The 23,277-nt window shown below is 33.9% G+C and overlaps 1 protein-coding gene across 2 annotated transcripts in view; it reads left to right on the forward strand.

Annotated features, from left to right (window-relative positions):
• The window catches only part of LOC106875377 (uncharacterized), a 509,595-nt gene that overhangs the window by 445,929 nt on the left and 40,389 nt on the right, over window positions 1-23,277 (forward strand). For both annotated transcript variants that reach the window (XM_089354037.1, XM_014923476.3), the window contains one exon: window positions 3,591-3,680. In XM_089354037.1, coding sequence (XP_089210163.1) covers window positions 3,591-3,680 — 90 coding nt within the window. The remainder of the gene's footprint in view (window positions 1-3,590; window positions 3,681-23,277) is intronic.

Below are 23,277 nucleotides of genomic sequence, written 5' to 3' on the forward strand. Positions count from 1 at the left end.
AAATAAAAAGTTTAATGAAGATTAATAATACTAAAATACTTAAAACTCTCAGATTTACGCAGAATAATAACTATACCAAATACGAAAGTTATGTATTACTTAAATAATGTTATGAAACATTGTAAAAGACTGCTCATATTATCGTTGAATGCTTAAAGTAAAGGTAGTTATATGTTCCAATTTTGTGAAATATTGTGATGATTAAAGTGTATTCTAAAGCTAATTTAATGTATCGTACGCTACTGATCATAACTATAAGTTGGTACCTAATCCTAGGTATAAATAAATAAGTTAGTTATCTAAACTTATTAAATAGGTAATTTAATTTATGTCCGCATTTATTATTACGTTCATCGTGGGAGTTAAACAATTTTTTATTAGCTAATAATATCTCTTTAAATTCGTTAGTACATAATAAGCAGAATTTTTTGCATATCCTATATGATGTAGCCTTGCAAACTATTTCCCATTTTAACTTGTATTCTATTCTATTTGATTAAAGTTTCCAAATGTATTTACTAAGGCCCGTAGAGTTCATTAAATTTCTGTTCTTAAAAGAATTCATGTGTTGGGCCACCCAGGGTTTAATTTTATTGGAAGTCGATCCAATGTAAATGGTATTTATGTTATCATTATTACTACAGTTATCTTTCAAAATCACTATACATTTATATACTACGTCCTCAACGTTACATATATATATATATATATATATATATATATATATATATATATATATATACTGTGCTTGAGAAGACTCGTCAAGCAAAGTGAAAACATAGTTGTGGCCATTTAAAGTGTCATGCAAATAGCACCTGTGAAATCATAGTCGTGGCCATTGCCAGTGTCATGTAAATGACACCCATGCACTCTTGGAGTGGTTAGCATTAAGAAGGGCATCCAGCCGTAGAAACATGCTAAATCAGACTGGAACTTGGTGCAACTCTTTGACTTACCAGTTCCAGTCAAACCCGTGCCAGCATTGAAATTGGACATTAAATGATGTTGATGATGATTATGAAGAGGATTATACTTCAAAGCTAGTATTATATATATATTGTGTATGTGTGTGTACTCTTTACTCTTTTTATTCTTATTCTTGTTTCAGTCATTTGACTGTGGCCATGCTGGAGCACTGCCTTTAATCAAACAAATCGATCCCAGAACTTATTCTTTGTTAGCCTAGTACTTATTCTATCGGAAATATTGCTGAACTGCTAAGTTATGGGGACATAAACACACCACCATTGGTGGTTGGGGGGGGGGGGGGACAAACACACACACACACTGATGTCCTATGTTAACATGATTATAATCTTTTGAACACTATTTCAGTAACCACACTATTGTTACTGCTGCAGTTGTTATTGTAACTACTACTACTATTATTGGTAAAAGCAGCAGCAGCAGCAGTAGTAGTAGTAGTTCTTTCTACATTAGGTACAAAGGTTGGAATTTTAAGGAGAGGGGCAAGTTGATTACATCAACCCAGCTGGTACTTATTCTATTGCCAGCTGATCACCATTGATAATAATAATAATAATAATAATAATAATAATAATAATAATAATAATAATAATCCTTACTAATAAAGGCACAAGGTCTGAAATTTTGGGTAGAAGGGACTAGTCGATTACATCAACCCCAGTGTTTCACTGGTACTTAATTTATCAGCGCTGAAAGGCTGAAAGGCAAAGTCGATCTTGACGAAATTTGAACTCAGAATGTTAAAACGGTCAAAACGCTGCTAAGCATTTTGCCTGGTGTGCTAATAATTCTGCCCACATGCCGCTTTATAATGATAATCCTTTCTACAGCAGGTACAATGTCTGAAATTTTGTGGGAGGGAGCTAGTTGATTACATTGGCCCAGTCTTCGACTTGTACTTATTTTATCAACTCTGAAAAGATGGAAGCCAAAGTTGACCTTAGCAGTATTTGAACTTAGAACATTAAGATGGATTAGAACATTAGAACATTTTGACTGGCATGCTAAAAATTCTGCCACCTCACCACCTTAATAATAATAATGATAATAATGAGGATCTGAACATACTGATAAATGGCATGAACATAGTAAAGTACTAGAAAGCAAGAAATATATGATGTTGTGGGACATTAACATTCAGACTGACAGAGTAATAGAAGCTAGAAGGCCTAATTTAGTAGTAGTAGATAAAGAGAATAGAAAGTACCATTTAATTGACTTTACAGTCCCAAATGATGTAAAAATCAGCATGTGCCGTATAAAAAAAATAGCAAAGTACCAGGACCAAGCCATTGGATTGTGGAGACTATGGAAAGTGCCAGTAAAATATATCTCAATAGTTATAAGTGCATTGGGAACTATCCTAAAAATTTGAATAGAGAAAATAGGCATAAAACCCGGTTTAGTACAGCTCCAGAAAACAGTGTTATTAGGGAGGGTTCGTGGCATCTAAGGATACTTGTGGTCCGATGTTAGAACTTTTTCTTTTCCAACAGTTTAATTTGTTGTATGTATATGAATAATAATAATAATAATAATAATAAAAATTAAGTAGACAGTATCTATGACATGTTAATAATACAAATGTTACTAAATCAAAGTATTTTTTATTTATAGAAAAGTTCACTGCCATTTAAACAGATGATTTTTATCATATGTTATTATAATGCAGTATGTAATCAGCACGATTTTATTTTTTTTTTATCAACCATTTGAAGGAAGTCTAGGATATAAGTACAATTTCATTCAAAGAAACGAAATCCAAATTACTAATGTCAATTTGATGACCTTAAGAAGCGATAATTTACAATGCAGAATCTATTTGTTCAAATTTATACTAAGGATCCCTCTCTGGAATATTCAGTCAGTCTTTAGTGCCATCAGTACACAGGATTTGATTGAACAAGGCCAAAATAATTTATTGTGTCCAAATCGTTTGTTTGATTCTGTCACTGGAATTTTCTAGTACCAAAATTTCAGGATGGCTACTGACTCAGTGGATGTTTGAGGTTGATTCCTGAGAGATAATACAGCATTCTGTTTGGATTAGTGAAGCATATAACAAATTTACTCAAGTACTAATGCTGAAGAAAACCTAGGTGGTAGTGGTGGTGGTGGTCGTCGTCGTGACGTGGTGGTGGTCGTCGTCGTGACGTGGTGGTGGTCGTCGTCGTGACGTGGTGGTGGTCGTCGTCGTGACGTGGTGGTGGTCGTCGTCGTGACGTGGTGGTGGTCGTCGTCGTGACGTGGTGGTGGTCGTCGTCGTGACGTGGTGGTGGTGGTGGTGGGGGAATCAGACAAAAGAAATCTATTTGCAAACTTTTTGTTTTCTATCTTGTACTTGTTTCAGTCATTAAGATTGTGCCCATGCTGGAGCACTGCCTCGAAGGTTTAGTCGGACAAATCAAGTTTTACTGATTAAGCTATGCTATAACAAAATCTGTATCCAATGCATATATGTCACACTGCCATCAAGCATAGTTTTTTGTGATGCACAAGAAGATATAATTTTCTGAAAAGAAGAAATGAAATTCTCTTTTTTTTTTTTTGGTAGTATTGTTGTTTGTAACGCCTTACGGAATATTTCCTTTTCTATATTTCAGTCAGTTGATGGATTTGCTTTTGCTCTTGCAAGTGATGGAAGATTCCTTTATATCTCAGAAACTGTATCTATCTATCTTGGATTATCACAGGTAAGACCGACAGTTATTGCTTGTTTTTTCATAACCCCAGGTTAATTTTTTATTGTTTGCTTTTAACAGGGTTACTTTTACTCAACTCTCTCTCTTTTTCGTTTTATCTCTTTCTCTCATTTTCTCCCTCATTGATATAATATTCCTGCTCCAAATACATCAAATACAAGTTGATTTTTCAGCAACTTCTCGTCTCTTTCAAATAATCCTTCTTTTCTCATTCTCAAAGTAGCGTTTCTTTTCTTTCATACATTTAACATTTAACTTTCCCTGTCGAGGAAGAATCAGCAAGGAACAGATAGGATGTAAGAAAGAAAGAGAGAGATTGAAATATAAGGAATAGGGCAAGTCAGAGAAAAAAAAGTGAGAGGACTGATAACCCTTTAATGATATCACTGTCAAGCAGTTGGTTATTAGGATAGAACTATGGACTGATGTATTATTCTGGTGCAGGTGCTCTGGCCTCTTGTGACAAAATCTTTTCCTGAATTCCCTCAAACCTTCCCGAAAGTACTCATTGTTAATCATCTACCCAGAGGAAACCCAGTGGATGTGGATGATGACTTTACTGTCTAAAAAAGGGGATCATTATGAGCTTCCCAATGGACTTGCTTTGCCTGTCCTCTTGTGTCAGCAAAAAACAGATCTTTGGCTCATACAAGTTAATCTATAAGCTGTTCATGTAGTGTTTTTGCCCTGTCTAACACAAAACTTTATTGCATAGTAAGCTTCCAAATTGTTTTAATGCCCCAACTGCATTCTGCAAACTAGTTAGCTGTGATATGCAGTGTTTAGTAGGGCATGTTCAAAGTGCTGATACAGCTGGAATAACAAACGTTGGTAGGTCAGCTTATTAGATGTATAGTAATGATATACTAAATTTACAATAATCTAGGACAGTTATAAGTACCTTTCCTTGAAAAAGTTTAAATTTTCTGGCATGAGGACACACATAAATGTAAGTATAGGAGAAAGTAAATTTAATTAAAAATACTTCAACAACAGTCATTCTTTCAAGAATATAGAAAACAGAATTACAACAAAACTGGCCAATTATCTCTGGAACTTGAAAGAACATATATAGATATTGGGTCATCTCTTAAATAATGTGGGTTTTTTCAATTGCATGAACTAAAAGTCGGAGGGGGGTGGGATAAACTACCTGCATCAACTTGCTGGTAATGCTACCTTGGTCTTATTCTTAAAGCAGGTTTTTAAGAGTGCAGTTCGATTTTAACAGTTATTTTTTCAAAGCTATAATGGAAGTGACGAAGGAGCATATTTGGCATATTTTGCTTTATGAGTTCAATAAAGACAACAACACAATCAAAAGTGAGAGGAATTTTAATGCAGTATATGGGGATCGGACAATAAGTGTAAACCAGTATCAATAATGGTTCCAGAATTTCTGAGGTGGGAACTACAGCCTTGAAGATGAGCTTCATCCTGGAAGATCTGTAGAGCTCAATGAGGAAACCGTGGTGTAACAAAATCCCATTGTAACTGCTGAAGAACTAGCAGAAAAGCTTGGATTTGGTCATTCAACTGTTCATCGACACCTACGTGCTATCAGAAAAGTCAGTAAATTAGGTCAATGGGTTCCTCACAAACTTTCCAAGATCTACAGTGAGCAGCTTGCGCATCTTAAGTCAGCACTGGAAGAAAAACGACCATCTTTGCTTTCAATACAAAAGGTGTTTCCCATCAAGATAATGCTTGGCCACATACATCAAGGATGACATTCCAAAGGCTGGAGCAGTTTGAATGGAAACAATGCCCCACCCACCATATTCGCTGGACGTTGGTGCATCTAATTATCATTTATTCTGCAGTCTTCAAAATCATTTGGATGGAAAAAATATGAATTCTGTAGATGAGGTCAGAACAGTACTGCAGGAGTATTTTTCAACACAGACAAGTGTTTTTTGAAGAGGGGTCTTGCAAGTCTACAAGATAGATGGAAGAGCATTGTAGAAAATGAAGGAGAGTATATTTTAGATTTAGAAAAAACTTTATCTTAATTTTGAAAAATAAAAGAAAAAGAAAAAAACTGCATTATTTCTGGGATGACTCAATATATTGTATCTTTTTCTTGTTTCAATCAGTGGCCTGAGGTCATGCTAGGGTAACTCCTTGACAAATGTAGTTGAACATATCAACCCTAGTACTTATTTTTAAAGGCTGGTACTTGTTCTGTCCATCTCATCTGCCAAACCACTAAGTTACAGAGATGAAAATGAACCAACACCAATTATCAAGCAGTACGTTTGGGAATAAACACAAATATACACATTCATATATACATATTAGGCTTCAGCACAGTTTCTGTCTACCAAATTTGCCCACAAGGCATTGGTTGGCCCTTAGCTATAGTAGAAGACACTTACCTAAGGTGCTGCACTATGGGACTAAACTCAAAACTACGTAGTTGTAGAGCAAGCTTCTGAACCATACAGCCATGCCTAATCAACAAATTTCAATATCAGGTGAAAGATTCTTGAAAGATGCAAACTATATGGAAATAGAACAGATTATTGCAGATTACGTATGGTTAAGAAGAGTATCTTTCTTAAATCAAAAACCTTAATTAATTTGCAAATTATGTAAATGAGAGATTTGTTTAAATCCATTCATTAAACAAATACCTCTCAAAACACTAAAAACTCATACCATCATCTGATTGATTGGATCAATATCTTATCATTTACCATGAACAATCACAGACACTCTCTATTTTCACTTTTACTCTTTATACTTTAATAGACATTCTTGATCTCAATATATCTTTAACAATGCAGTCATTGACATTTTCAACACTTTATATTTCAATGCTTATTTCTATACAGAAGAATGGATCAATACTCAACTCTTCATCAGAACATTTAAATTTTCTCTATTCCCCCTTCAGCTTTAACCATTCTTGTTGTCAATATAGATATTTCTGCCTTTCTAATTTTTTAACTTACCATATATGAGTTGCATTCAAGAAGTATCTGACTTTATTTTTTCCTGCCAAAACTACTGCTGTGTGAGCAAAATCCTTTCAGTGGAAAGTGACCCACCACCACCACTTCTTGTGCATGTGTGAAAATTTTCTCACTGGTAGGCTGTGTTGATCCCCACCTATTAAATCTAGAGTAAAGACATGTAGTGTGCACCTGTTGGACTTCTACTTTCACACAAGATGACCAAACGCATCAAGCAGAGACTATAAACACATGTCTCATCACCAGTGCTTATTCCCACTAATCCTGTGCTTATTCCCACTTTGTGAGCAATTTCCTGGATTGTTTACATGACGGTCTTCTATGACTATTCACCAAACCTTCATAATCAGCTCTTTGTTTTAGCTTGTGGACGGCCTGCCTGAGTATGCCTCACTCTCCATGGAGGTGCAGCCATGTCTGAAGCAGTTGTACTGCTCCTTGATCTGAGTTTTGCCCATGGTTTCATTGCCAAAGGCCTGCTGAATTTCTGGATGGTCTGAGCTTGAACATTGCCAAGCTTTTGACAAAATTTGATGCAATATCCCTGCTTGATGCATTTAATGAAAACAAAAATCTGACAAAAACACACTACATGTCTGTACTCTAGGTGTGACAATTGGGAACTAGCAGTGCAAAAATTTTCATATATGTGCAGAAAGAGTGGCGTCACCTCCCAGCCAAGGATTTTTCCCATGTGGTACCAGTTTTGGCTGGAAAAAAATAAAATCTGATACTTTTTTAACACACCTCATATACTGTGATAGATTATTTTTATTAATATCACCTACATTTTTCTTCCCGAGATCCATTCATATTTTCAATATATTTTATGCTCTTCATCTTATATAGAGAGTTTTAAAAAGCTTTCTTCTTAACCATGTCATTTGCATTCAGTCCCACTGTGTGGCATCTCGGGCAAATAACTTCTACTATAGCCTTGGATCAACTAAAGCCGTGTGAGGAGTGGATTTGGTAGATGGAAACTGCAAAAAGCCTATTGTTTGTGTGTGTGTGTGTATGTGCATATATATGTGTGTGTATGTATATGTATTTGTGTGTGTGTGTGTCAAGGTGCATGTTTTTTTATGTTTATAACATGTTTGTCCACTATCACTGTTTGATATAACTAGAATATGATCATGTTTTTCATGTTATATGTTTAAAAGAAAAGCTGTCTTCCATATGTACAAATATATTCTTTTATATGTTTCAACCATGCAGCTTTAATTATGCTGGTGTCTGTGTGTGTGTGTGTGTGTGTGTATATATATATATATATATATATATATATATATATATATATATATATCTTCACACACTCACACACACAAGCATATACACCAACCTATGTACCTCTCTATCTATCTATCTATCTATCTATCTATCTATTTATTTTATCTGTTTGTTATCTGTTCGTCTGTCTATACACGCACACACAAACACACACACACACACGTCAATCTATCCCTGTATTTATATTTATCTATCTATGTGTATGTGTGTGTGCGTGTGTGTGTGTGATCATTCATAATCAACTGTGCATTGACAAACACAGGTGCTGGTATTTTTTTCTATTCCGCACTGTATTTTACAGTTTTTCACTTTGGCCCCTACATTTGTATCAAAATATATCTGTGGCATCTTCTGTATCCATTATTTCTAAGTTTGAAACTGATATTTCTGACTTCTTCAATTATCATGAACAACAATATGTAAGAAAAATATTTTTTAAAACATATTCAGGAATAAATTCTCAGGGAATACAATTTCCAAGAATCAAATTGCTGTATATTTCAGATATTTAAAATAAGAAATAGGGAAGAAGCAAAAAATAATAGATGTCAAAAATAAAGGCGCAAATTATTTAGTTGCCAGCAATTTTTCTTTCCACTCTGCCAGGGAAGGAATAATTTCTTTAACAAGGATTTCTCTTCAACTGAGTCAATTATCTTAGGAACTGGATGCATACTTGTATATTCATATATATATATATACATATATATATATATATATATATATATATATATATATATATATATATATATATATATATATACATATATATATATATATACATATATATATACATATATATATATATATATATATATATATACTGTGTCTATATAAAAGAACATACACATATATAAATATTTGTACGTGTGTGTGTGTGTTTGTGTGTGTGTGAGAAATTCTCTTCTCAACCACATGGTTTTGGAGTTCAGTCCCACTGCAGGGCGGTTTAAACAAGTGTCTGCTGCTGCTATAGCCTTGGGCTGATCAAACTAGACAGTGGATTTAGTAGACAGAAACTGAAAGAACAGCTGTGTGTGTATGTGTGTGTGTGTGTGTGTGCGTGTTATCAATATCATCATCATCTTTTATCATCCGTTTCCTATGCAGGCATGGATTGGATGGTTTCACAGGAGTTGGCCAGCCAGAGAACTGACGATGCTCAATATGTCTCCTATGGCATGGTTTCTATGCCAACCACTTTATAGAGTGTACTGGAAGCTTTTTAGATGCCACCGGCTCATATGTATGTGTGCGCATGCATGCATGTGTGTGTGTGTGCATGAGTGCATTTGTGTATCCTTGCTTTGACATTGTGTAATAGCTGTAACAAGTGTTGTCGTTTCATTTCCAATCTTCCAAGAAAACATGTCTCACAATGGAGAACTAGTAACATGTTTTGAAACAAGTGAGGGTTGGTAACAGGAAGAATATCTGGCTGTGAATTATCTTCCTCAACAAATTCCACCAGACCCATGAAAGCATGCAAAAGTGAACATTTAAACAAAAATGAATAATGATGATAATGATGATGATGATGATGATGATGATTATATTCATTTCTACTCTAGGCACAAGGCCTAAATTTTTTGTTGGGAAGGTGGGGCCAGTCAATTAGATCAACCCCAGTATGCAACTGGAACTTAATTTATCGACCTCAAAAGGATGAAAGGGAAAGTCGACCTTGGTAGAATTTGAACTCAGAACATAAAGACAGACGAAATACCACTATGCATTTCACCCAGCATGCTAACATTTCTACTAGCTCTCCACCTTAATGATGACGATGATGATAGTGATAATAATAATAATAATGATGATGATGATGATGATGATGATAGTGTTGGTAATGCTACTGATGTTGATGATGATGATGATGATGGCAGTAGTGGTGCTTATGGTAATGACGATAGTAATGATGAAGCCAGTCAAGAAGAAAAAGGAAAAAATATCTATACATATCTGTGTTTTCTATATATGTGGATGCATAAAATAAGCAGAAATATTTATCAAAAGTATTTGTTGTTATGTCTCCATGTCTTTTTTTTTTTAAGCTAATATTATCAAACAGTCTGTAAGGTTACAGAGTCTAATAGGAAGTAAATAAAACTGAAATATAGTTTATATTTATTTTTATTCCTTCTTGATGTTGTTACCAATGCGGCTGAAGTTGTGTTTGCTTTTATTTAGCTGGGGATTTTTTATCTTTGCTCCATTATAACTACATGCCTACCCCACTTGCTCCATCTGATTATATAATACATATTTAATAATAATACCAATAATGTTACAAAATATTAACTATGAATAATAATAATAATAATAATAATAATAATAAACATCAACATTAAATGTATAGTAGTACATATATATATATATATATATATATATATATATACACACACACACATATATTTATATACATAAATATATATATACAGATATATATATAGATATATACATATATATATATATATATATATATATATATATATACACACACATATGTATACATATATACATAAGTGTATATATATATATATATATATATATATATATATATATATATATATATATATGCACATATATATATATATATATATATATATATATACATACATATATATCATATATATATATATATATATATATATATATATGCACATATATATAAATATATATATACATGTATATTTGTATATATTTATACGATGATGATATATTTATATATATATATATATATATATATATATATATATATAAATAAATATACATATAAATATTTATTTATACAGGGTGCGATGTATTTATGTATACAGGGTGTGATGGGTAAATTCTTGACATTTTATATAGTTAATTTCATGCATGCACATTGCTCGATTTTGACTACACAATATAATAGAATCGGTTGGGCACCATCTGTGAGAAAAACAGCACCATGATGCAATTCAATCTGCCAGAAATTTGGAAATGACAAGCTGTACTGCTCAGCATTTGTGCCAGAAGCTCCAATACAAATATTTCAGAATGTTTGGGTGTTAATCTGAGGAAGGTGGAATATGAGGACATGTAGCAAGAGTGATAAAAAATCAAACATCCAGTCAACATGATGGTGTGTGGAGTGATCACTAGTGATGGTGCCATTATGCCTCCATTCATCTTCCCATGCAGCCTCAGATTCAAAACATTGCCTGGAGGAAGTAGTGCTGCCCTGGGTCAAGAGGTTGCTGTAAGACCCTATGTCTGACAACAGGACTCTTTACCATGCCACACAAACAGGAACACTCATTCATAGCTGTCAGATAATTTCTGCAACCACATCACCCCTACAATCTGGCCACCTAACTCCCTTGATTACTATGTGTAGGGCACAGTTGAACAAGAGACCAACATAACTCTTTGTAGCACCAAAGATGAACTGAAGGCAAGGATTATAGCTGCATTCACCAACTTAAACAAGGAAACTGTCCAAAGTCATCTGGAAGGCATGGTTGAAGCCAAAGACGATTTTATTGAATATATTTATTCTTTAATATTTCAAGATATTTTTATGTAATTTTGGTAAATATATCTGTTAAAACAAGATGTCAATGTTATTTTCCCTTTTGTGTAATTTAGATGACAGTTTATTCACTGCACCCTTTATATATATATATATATATATATATATATATATATATATATATATATATATATATTGATAGAAAGGACAACAAAAGAAAGAAAGAGACCTTGATATTATGTAAATAGAGGAATTTATCTGTAAAAATATGCGACACTTAGTAGGTAGCCATGATAAAACTCCGAGTTTCAGATGCCGGGGTGGGAACCCACGGCAACATCTCTTCAATTATCCGGCCATTGAAAATTCCATCCAGCCATTAAAAACATCGAGAATCACTTCCCATTACCTACTGGTAGTTGTCACACACTGATGAGGGGTCAAAACCCAGAAACTTGGGTCCATGTGTATCATGTCAGGCTGGAGATGAGAACAATGACTTCTCTTTTCAAATACTGATAGGGCACAGATAGTGTGTCAATAGCCAGCTGGAGGAGATGTCTTCCTGGGGCTACAAGCTACAGTAGCATCAACCCTTAAGGGTTAACCACATTTAAGTGGCAAATATACTTCACAATGTTATGCGGCCACTGTTTATACCTCGCTCAGAGATTTATTATTTATTGATATATACATATACATATACAAATATTGATATACATATATATATATATATATATATATATATCAAAAGTACATTGAGAAATTTGCGAATTTTGTTGTACAGAAGACAGACTTTGAAATTGATTTTGATTTGCTGTATAATCACTAATTTATGAGATAGAGTTTGCATTTATTTGTTTATGTATGTGTGTGAATGTATGGAACCTGGTGCAGTTTCCTGCTTGCCAACTCTGGTAAAACCATCTAACCAATGCCAGCACGGAAAACGAATTTTAAAGGATGAGGATGATGATGTGTGTGTGTGTGTGTGTGTGTGTGTGTGTGTATGCGTATGTGCATGTGTAAGCAGACATGAGCATTTATGCACACACACACACACAAACGCACTCGCATACACATATACATATATATATACACTCACACACATACATACATATATATGCATATACATATACATATAGACATTAATGTTGTGTTAGGATGCATTTTACCATGGATGGACTGGTCTTCTGTATCACTGAATATCACCAATCTTTGTGGTCGTTTGTCATTTCCTCTGTGAGAAATTGCAACTTCAGGTCAGCCTTCACTTCTTCAGCCAAAGTTTTCCTTGGTCTTCTTCTATGGGTTCAACTAACTTGAGAGTGCTCTGTACTTTTGGATACAGCACTCATCCTTCTTTTACAACAAAGTATCAAATGCTCCATTAATTTTCACAATATTACAACTGATGAGCCACAAATTTCTACAATAATGCATATTTTGGGACCCATAAGAAAGATACATTGCTTTGCTTACAAGAAACAAAATGAACTTACTATTATAAACACACACACGCACACATGAGCCAACAAAAGAGCATCCACAAGGTTGCTCAACCAGCTAGAAATACCAGTCAAATTTTCTGCAGATCATACCCAGCCACCTGGGATCGTCAAACAGCCTTTGATTGAAGGTCAACTTCATTGTGGCTGTCCTAGGATTAAACAGCAATAAAACTGGCACACACATGCACACACTATATAAGTAAAACTGTGATATGTTGTTGTTATTTATACATGCAAATTCTCATAGTTACAGCCGCATATATTTCATAAAAAAGGACTTTACTCTGACCAGAGGAAGAAACAGTCATATAATTACCTTCTATTTAGCTCTCTATTTTGATTAATTCCTCTCTCACCTTATATGTAATCTAATGATATCAGATGAACAGCTTCTGTATCTTCCATCACTGCTTAAAAAAACCTACCTTTAATAATCATGGTTTGATTCTAGCAATTGTAAATATATATGTGTGTGTATGTGTATGTGTGTCTCTGTGTGTGTGTGTACACATAAACACTTAAACATCTACAGTGATGACATATCTTGGGTATTGAAATAGGGTATGTTGAACCTTATAATAAGGTAAATTTGAATAAGAATTTTTTTTTATAAAATAATTGAAAAGTATTTCAGTGTCAGTATAAGCAGGCAAGGAAAGGTTAAAAAACACAAAAATAATATAGAAATAGCGTAAAGACATACATACAAAGAAAAAGAAGAGCACCAGCAGTAGCAGCTGTGGAGGTAGTGATGGTGGTGATAGCAGCAGCAGCAACATCAGCAACATAATCTGAATATTCACTTGCACAACTTCAGTTTGATTTCAAAGCAAAACAAATTTATTTTTCTTTAAATTTTCCCCCAAATCAATATATTTATTATTAATATCTGTTTTCTCCATCCATATATTTAGGTTTGGTTATTTTTGCTTTCTTCTTTTTGTTTGGGGTTTTTCTTTTCATTTTTTTTTTTTCAACAATATATCTAGATATGGGTATTTTTCATTGCATTATATTTACATGTTATTTTTTTTTTTTATTATATTCATATTTGTATGTTCGGGTTTTTTCCCCACTCGCTAATTTTGAACACTATTTGAGTAATGCCAATAATATTTTAATATAGATTTTTTTTCCAAATTTTATGGCAAGTTTTTTTTATAAATACATAAATAAATTGATGGCAATACATACTTCATTGAGATAACTTTGGGATGATCAGACAAACAGAAGGTAGAAGTAAATTGGGCTACTTTCCTTCGACTGTCACATCAGCTTACGCCTGCTATCTTCACTCTTCTGACTCTCAACCACCTTATTCTTTTCATTATTATTGTTATTATTATTTCTCTACTGCTCTGCTGTATTATCTTCCTTCGCTTCTTGTCTCACAAACTGCAGATCTACTGGGAGCTCCTAATTGACGAGCAATGAAGGGTAATTTGCTGGACTTGTTTAATGACATGTCATGGCCAATTTATGGAGAATTAATTTGCAATTCATTGCAAATATTTGATTTAATTTAGCACTCAAAATGAATGGCATGTCTGGTTGTAGAAGTTATGAGTATAGCACATAGAACTAGCAGGACACCAGCAGATAGCAAAATTTCTGATAACTCACCTATGAAAACATGTTTTGCTAGTCTCATGCCATTATTCAGTTGGTGTTATTAAGGTGGGGATGAGGGTAAATTCACAGAGTCTAGAATATTCTCTTTGCTGTTTTTTGGGTTTCCTACTGTTTTGTTTTTCTTTTTTCCTTCTTTTATTTTTTTCAAAATATTGCCAGGTTTGTTGAAATTTACAGACTATACAAAGTAAATATTTCTTTAAATGTATTACTTATGGGAAATAATTTCTAGAATAAGTCCATTGTTAAATGAGTTTGCTGATTAGAAGAATGATGAGTTGAATTGGTTGTAAAAAGATTTTAAAAACGACTTTTACTATAAATGGTTTTCAAATATAAGTTATTCTCAGGGATATTTCATATGTGGATTTATTTTTAGTTTCATTTTAAAAATATTTCTGTATTTAGAGGTTTTATTCAAATGTTCTTGAATAACCTAGGGGTTTATAATAAATGCAGACTATCTTAGTCTTGTATTTTTAACTATTTCAATACAATAGATGGTCAGAATAATATGTATCTATATATTTATGTATATTTGTGTGTGCATGCATACACACATGTGTGTGTGCATGTGTGTGTGTGTGTGTGTTGCATGTGTGTGTGTCTGTGTGTGTGTGTACCTTTTTCTTGCTTTACTCATTAGACTGTGGCCATTCTGGGGCACTGTCTTGAGAAATTTTTGTCAAACTAATCGACCCTAGTACTTATTTTCTTTTTAAGCTTCTTACTTACTCTATTAGTCTCTTTTGTCTGTCAAACCATTAAGTTATGGTGACATAAACACACTAACAGCGGTTGCCAAGTTGTGGTGGGGTACAAACATGGGTACAAAGACACACACATACACACACACACACACACACACACACATATACACATAACAGGCTTCTTTCAGTTTCTATCTACCAAATCCACTCACAAGGCTTTGGTTGGCCCAAGGCTATTCTACAAGACACTTGCTCAATGTGCCATACAGTGGGAGTAAATCCAGAACCATGTGGTTAGAAGCAAACTCCTTACTACACAGCCACAAAAAAACAAAAACAAAATCCTCTAAGAACTTTTTCATGGATAAAAGAAAGTATTTACATTTTTATCAAAATATGCTACTAGTTTCAATTGCATAAAAAGACGATTTAATCATGTAAGTAAACACAGTGAAGACTCCAAGCAATTTGTTGAGAAGCAAACCCATCATATGTGTGTGTGTGTGTATGTGTGTGCACATGTGTGTATGTGTGTTAGTGTCCCATTAGCTCAAAATGTATGTCAGAGAAAGAAATCAAATTTTTCTGGTTGTTCCTACTTTCAATATCTGCTTCCATACTCAGAACAGTTTCTACTAGCTGGGATCAAACAGACTGATTTAGTAGGCACAGATATAGGTGTGTGTTTAACATGTTCACTTTGCTACACATCATTTCAGATTCAATACTACTACAGAGCAGCTTGGGCAAGTGTCTTCTACAGTGACCCTAAGCTGAACAAAGTCTTGAGAGTGAATTAGAAGGAAGCACATGCTATATATAGATGTATGTATGAATATATATGAAAATGAGTATCATTGTGCCTCCTTGTCATGACATCATGTACGAGCTGTAAATGAGTATCATCACCATATGTGGTGATATTTATTAGCAATTTGTGACTCATATCTGACCATTGTAGTGTTGTTTGCTTTCAAAGGATTAGGGAAAATATGCCTTTACTTGGAAACAGTACGGGTTAATGACAAGGACATCTGGCTATAGAAAATTTGTCTTGACTGATTTTATCTGAAACATCCAATCATAGAAAAATGGACATTAAAGTGATTTGTGTGTAATTGTGTGAGTGTTGTGTGTTGTAGGGAAGAAATTATGCATTCATATTTACATTAATGCGTATGTTCGGCATTATACAGTATATTTGCCTATTCACAAATTAATACAAATAAAGAAAGTGTGCTCATTAGCTCATTGGAACATCATGGTTACACCAGCAGTTGCAAAACCATCATAATCCAATGGAAGTCACATGGTTAACTAAACATATATTCAACTCTCATACCTTTATGTTGATACCTATATATAGGGTGGTCCAAAAGTAGGCTTACAGTTATCACATAGGTGCTTTAAATTTCATTTAAAACATTTTATTGCATTTAAATTTCTATCTTACAAACTGAAAAGGGAGTTTGCTAAAATTAACTAAATTAGCATAGAATAATGGTTTCATATTTTTTTATAATTAAGATCTAAACTGTTAATATGTTAATGTGAAAGAGATAGTTGAATAACTGTAAACCTTTTTTGGGGCCACCCTGTATATATATATATATATATATATATATATATGCAAGTGCAGTATTATTGAATGGTTAAGAGGTTCGTGTTGCAATCATGAGGCCTTAGGTTTGATCCCACTGCATGTCATCTTGGGAAAGCATAATTTTCTGTTTGCAAGTTGACCCTTACCTTGTAAATGAAACTGAGTAAATGGTAACTGTAAGAAGCCTGTTCAGTAGATTGTATTTGTAATTCTAAAAGGCACAACTTTTTCATACACTGGGTCATGCTGATTCTGCTTAAAAATTCCATTGACAATATCTGTGTTTATGGAATACTCAGCCACTTATATGTTAATTCAATAAACAGATAATTCAGTTCATCAAATAGCTGAATTTTCACCATCAAAGCCAATAGTGGACAATTTATTGTATGAATGGGGGTGGGGTCTAGTTTATAAAATACATTATAAATGATAATAGAGTACTATTTTTGGCAGGGTATTACTTTCAAACCCAGCTGTAGGTTTTCTTCTGCAAAGTTTGTCATTCTGACATTTATTTTCCTCACTGAGATGTTTCACTTATGTTATCCATTTAAATATTTTAAGAAATTGAATTTAAATCTTATCCTGCAGTATAATTACAATAAAGGTTGAATTGTATAAGATGATTTAGCTATTGCTGAAGAAGAAAACTGAAATCTAAAAGTTTATTAAATTTGAAGCAGAAATAGCACAAACTGTAAGAATTTTCTTTTTACTGTTGAAAACAGATGTTGAGAGAACCAGTTCATCAAACTGATGACACTTATATCCTCATTCATTTCCCTTCCCATACTACCTTAAATCTATTAGGTAATACTTCAACTTAAAATATTGTCAACAACAAAGCTTCTTTACTCTATCTGCTCAGATCTTCTTTCATCCATGCTATTGTAATGGTAAGTTTACATTGTCAGTAACAGATACCAATGCCACCTGAAAGTTCTCATCTCCAGTTTAGCTGGACAGTGGCTTCACAGCTAATTTCCATTCAGTATGAACTCAATGATCACACATTTCCGCTATTACCTCTTTAGACACAGAAACATCAATGTTATCCCAGATCTTTCTGCTTACAATGGTTTACTGAATGTTATTCATTAGCTTGGCACATGGCCATTACTCATTAACTAAGGTGTTTGTCATGCCATACTTCTACATCGCAGCTGTTCTCCCTCCCTCTCTTTCTCTCCTTTTATTTATTCTTCTTAGTACATAACTGTTCTGCCTGCACCCCCACCGCTCTCTATTTCTCTCTTTGTATGTGAACGTGTGTGTGTGTGTGTCTCTCTCTTTCTTTCATACACATATCACACAAATACTAATTTAAAAACATTCACACATACTCAATTCCAACGTCTGCAACATTATTTACCTTGGCTTGTGTAATACAGCCCTCGCTGACTGAGCTGTAAAAAAAAAAATGATAGACAAATGTGGCAACGCTGAAGTGTCACTACAGTTGTCACTAATTCATTAAAGCTTTTTTATTTCATGTGAAGGACTTCCAATTCCTGGTAAGTTACTAGAATTTCAAAGAGAATTAAACAGTTTTTGTTTCATTTTTTTCTTACTTCTATATATTTTTTATCTTTATTTTTATTTATTTTGTTTCATTGATATTTTTAAGTAATATATTTCCTGCTATCAATTTTGCATTATACACGTACTTACCAAATTCACCTCTCTAATTGAATAAACCTCCAGATTCTCAAAGAATTTCAACATTCTTGGAATAAAGGTCTGTTCATCTAGCACTGATCAGGGCCAAACCAACAATTTCATTGTAACAACAATTATAATACCATGTAAATAATTAATTTCACAAAACATACAACACCTGAAGAAAGGTTGTACCTGCACTTGTTTGTGGTCATCTTTTAATTGAAATGTAAGGAACAATTTTGGCACAAGAAATACAATGAATAGAAATACAATAATTTGTTTAAATGAATTGCGAGTGGATTTGGAAGACAGAAACTGAAAGAAGCTCGTCATATACATGTGTGTGTGTGTGTTTGTCCTCTACCACCACTTGACAACCAGTGTTGGTGTGTTTATGTCCGCATAACTTAGCAGTTTGACAAAAGAGACTGATAGAATAAGTACCAGGCTTACAAAAAAAAATAAGTACTGGGGTTGATTTATTCAATTCAAAGTTCTTTAAGGTGGTGCCCCAGCATTGCTGCAGTCTAATAACTGAAACAAATAAAAGACAAACAATAAAAATGTATATATATGTATCATCATCACCATCATCATCTATGTTCCATGGTTGCATGGGTTGGCTGGTTTGACAGGTTTTTGACAGATCTGACAGGTCCAAGGACTGCATTGTGCTCAAATATAATCTTGGCATGGATGCCAACTACTTTACAGAGTGTACTAGGTGCATTTTTGTGGCACCAGTACTTGTGAGGTCACCATGCAGCTTTGCAGGACTAAAATCCACTTTAACTGGGTGGAACTGTAGTTAAGAGGGAGCTGGCTTTATGCAAGGATATGAGAAGTTAAAGTATGAAAGATGAGACTAGAACAGGTTTCTTGCAATAGAGCTATATGGCTGCTCACATTATTGAAGAGATAGTAAGAGTGACTGGCATGGAAATTGAAAGAGATGAAATAATGGTGATGATGCATCAGGGTGGATTCTCAAGGGGTGAAATAAGCAGAAGTAAACTGGAGAATAGGGAGTGTTAATGGGTAGAAGTTGCAAAAGTTTATGTGAGAATGAGGAATGGTTTGAGATGGGAATGGGTTAGAAGGTGAATATGATGGAGAACAGGTGTTGTGGGATGATAAGTAGGAAAGGTTAGGAAGAGTAGGTGACAACTGTAAAGATTGTGTAGTGAATGATGGGTAAGGATTTGGGGCAGCCAATGATACATATGAATTGGGGTGAGATAGGGGATAAGAAATAGCTGACAGTACTGAAAAGGTGGTGGGGAGGGACAAAGTGCAGCAAAATAGTAATAATGTTACAGGGAAAGGATGAGAGATAAGGATAAGAAAAAGAGAGATGACATATGGTTGGATAGGTTTTAAGAGTGTTGGGGGAGAAGTAGGCACAGTGAACGTAGAGAGTGAGAAATGTGGTTGTGAAAGAGAGAAAACTGTGGATCAAGAGGGTGATCAATGTAAAATGTGGGTGGAAACTGAAAGAAGCCTATCACATGTATAAGTGCATTAGTGTGTGTGTGTGATCATGTGTGTATGTGTATGTGTGTGTGTGCACATGCGTGCATGTGTGTGTGCACGTGCGTGAATGTGTGTGTGTGCATTCATATCTCCTTTTTTTGAAATTGTGTGCTAACTGTAAACAAATATCAATGGCAGGATCGTTCATTTACAAGCTTCCATGAAAACATGTCCAGTTGTTTGTGCTGTTCATGTTCAGAGGATTAGGAGCATTATTACTTTGCTTGAAAATAGGTAAGGGTTGATGACTGGAAGAGCATCCAATCAGAAAATCTGCCTCAATAAATTTTGTCTGATTCATTCAAGCATGGAAAAGCAGACAGTTAAATGATGATTATGATGAATACACACATACACACTCATATATGTATGTGTGTGTGTGTGTGTGTGTGTGTGTGTGTGTGTGTGTGTGTGTGTGTGTGTTTAAGGAATGACATGATGATTATATATATATCCATAGACTTGTTCATTTAAGGCTGACTTAGGCTAAGCAACAACAACAAGAGCAAAATACTTCAGAGAACACTTCTGTTATGTGGCATTGAAATTATTTTGTCTAAATCAGAGAGAAAATACAAGGAAGAAGAAGACCTATCCAAATTTTTTTCTTACCTTGTTCACCTGATATCCACAGGACCACCAACTCCATACAATTATTTAGATTTTAACAACAATATTAAATGTCATGTAAGTGGTTTACTACAGTCAAGGACTTGTCTTTATTCTCTCTTGGATGAAATCTGAACCACACAAAATAAATGAGCGACCACAATAGTAACAACAGTAACAAAAGCAATAGATTGTGTCTTGATTTTTACTTCACTTATTTATTCCCATCTTTTGTATTTTTGTTGTTTATGTTTCTTTTTTTCTTTTAGTTGACTTTAACTTCCATTTGATTAACTATTTCAACATATAATTCTTCCCTTACCACACATTTGCCAGGCCACCTTTCCAAACCACATATGCACTATGTTTTTTAAAGCTTCTAACTAATTACCATTTCACTAGCAATGGGGAAGCTTCTATGTAGTTGCTCAATCCACTAGAAATAGTACCCAACCTTTCCTTAAATCACACCCAGCCATCTTAAAGAAGAGAGGATAAGAATGGATTACTTTTGATACCAACTCCTTTGAAACCATCTCTGATTTACAATACAAAACCTCTAATTTCTAAAGTGTTCATATTTTTTTTGTTATTAAATTTCAATTGAAATTGCATCACCTGTCTTACAATTAATTTTGAAAATATGAAGAATTTAGTAAAATAATTTTGTTATTATTTCCTTGGTGTTTGGAATATAAATTAACATACATTTTTGATGGAAGGCTTTACATTAAATCATTTCAAAACAGAAAGTTTATATCATAAGACTCAGGTAGGTTGGTACCGAAAGGGCTAGTCACAGCAAATATGTTCTACTATTACTACTACTACTGCTACTACTACTACTACATCATCACCACCATCATCATCAGCGTCCACTTTTTCATGCATGCATAGGTCAAGCAGAATTTGTTGAAGCAGATTTTCTATGGTTGAATGTCTTTCCTGTTACAATTCTCACTTATTTCAAAGCAAAGTAATATTTCCCATGGCCAGACATGTTTACCATGGAAAACTAAATAAAATCATCACTTCCATGATGGTGATACTCATTTATAACTATCACATGATGGTAATACAAGGATACACACATACATCCAGAACCCTACAGTCTGACCTTTTGTGCACCAGCAAATAGAGTCAAGAGTGCAAAGAAATAACTGAATTTGATGCACAACAGATATGTCTGCGAAAGTATTGTAGCCCCAAATGCATTGGGGTATATTTCCAGACCTGATAATGAGTATGACTATTGCTTGTTAATGAACAGCAAAGCAATATCTATGTTAATAGGCCACACTTGTGTATAGATAAGGTCTAGGATATCAGTTAATAAAAGGAAGTATGGCTTGTGCAGAACCATACCACTTTGGTTGACTTGCTATAAAGTCACATGTAGCAAATTAATTACTAAAATCATTGAGCATAACAAATGGTTGCAGATCAAAAATTATATTGGCTTGAACTAACAGGATTTTATTCAGGGTAATCCTCATCATGTCTGATGAGCACACAGCTGCTCACCATTTCCAATGGTTTTATAGTGCATTCCCTTGCAATATAACTAGGAAGCTATTGACCCTATGCTGGTTTCAACCATACTTGAACAGTTCTTGTTTTTGTTCTGCTGGGTTTCAAACAACTCTTCTTTCAAAGTTAACCTTGTGCGTGTGCAAGTTTAGTCGTCAACAACCTGACAACATTAATATTTATACATATTCTTTTAGTGCATCTTAGATATGAATAAAATTATAAAAGAAGTCTAAGATTAATAATTCTTTCTAATATGGGCATCAGGCCAGCAATTTTGAGGGGAAGTCAATTACTTTGATCTCCAGTACTGAACTGGTACTTATGTTACCAAAAAGAAACTGGTACTTATGTTACCAAAAAGATGAAAGACAAAGTTGACTTTGACAGGATTTGAACACAAAACAGTTGGAAGAAATGCTGCAAAGCATTTTGACCAACACACTAACACAATTCTGTTAATTCACCACCTTAAGACTATAATTGAAAATAGAATCAGAATTGTAGTATAAGTGTGGAAATAAAATTTGCTTAGTAGGTGCAAACTCAGGTCTAAAATTTTTTTGCAAACAAGGTATTTTTTTTCAATCTTAATATCAAAACAAACAGAAATAATAATAATCATTATTATATTTGTACATAAGGTGAGCTGGCAGAATCATTAGCATGCTGGACAAAATGCTTAATGGTATTTTGCCCATCACTACATTCTGAATTCAAATTCTGCTGAGGTCAACTTTACCTTTTATCCAATCAGGGTCGATAAAATAAGTACCAGTTGAACACTGGGGAGGGGGGGGGTCGATATAATTGACTCATCCCCTCCTCCAAAATTGCTGCCCTTGTGGCAACATTTGAAACCATTATATTTGTACATTAGTCAAATCAGATAAATCCAGTAATGGAAATGTAATGTTTCATATCAATCTAAAAATGTTTCTATGTTCATTTGTTTTGGTAATAAATTTTTCAGGAAGATGTTCAAAGTGTTTTCATTGCCCCACAAAAATTTAATAATTCAC

The sequence above is a fragment of the Octopus bimaculoides genome, chromosome 6, assembly GCF_046866305.1.
Source record: "Octopus bimaculoides isolate indiv1 chromosome 6, ASM4686630v1, whole genome shotgun sequence".
In the NCBI taxonomy this organism is placed as follows: Eukaryota; Metazoa; Mollusca; class Cephalopoda; order Octopoda; family Octopodidae; genus Octopus; species Octopus bimaculoides.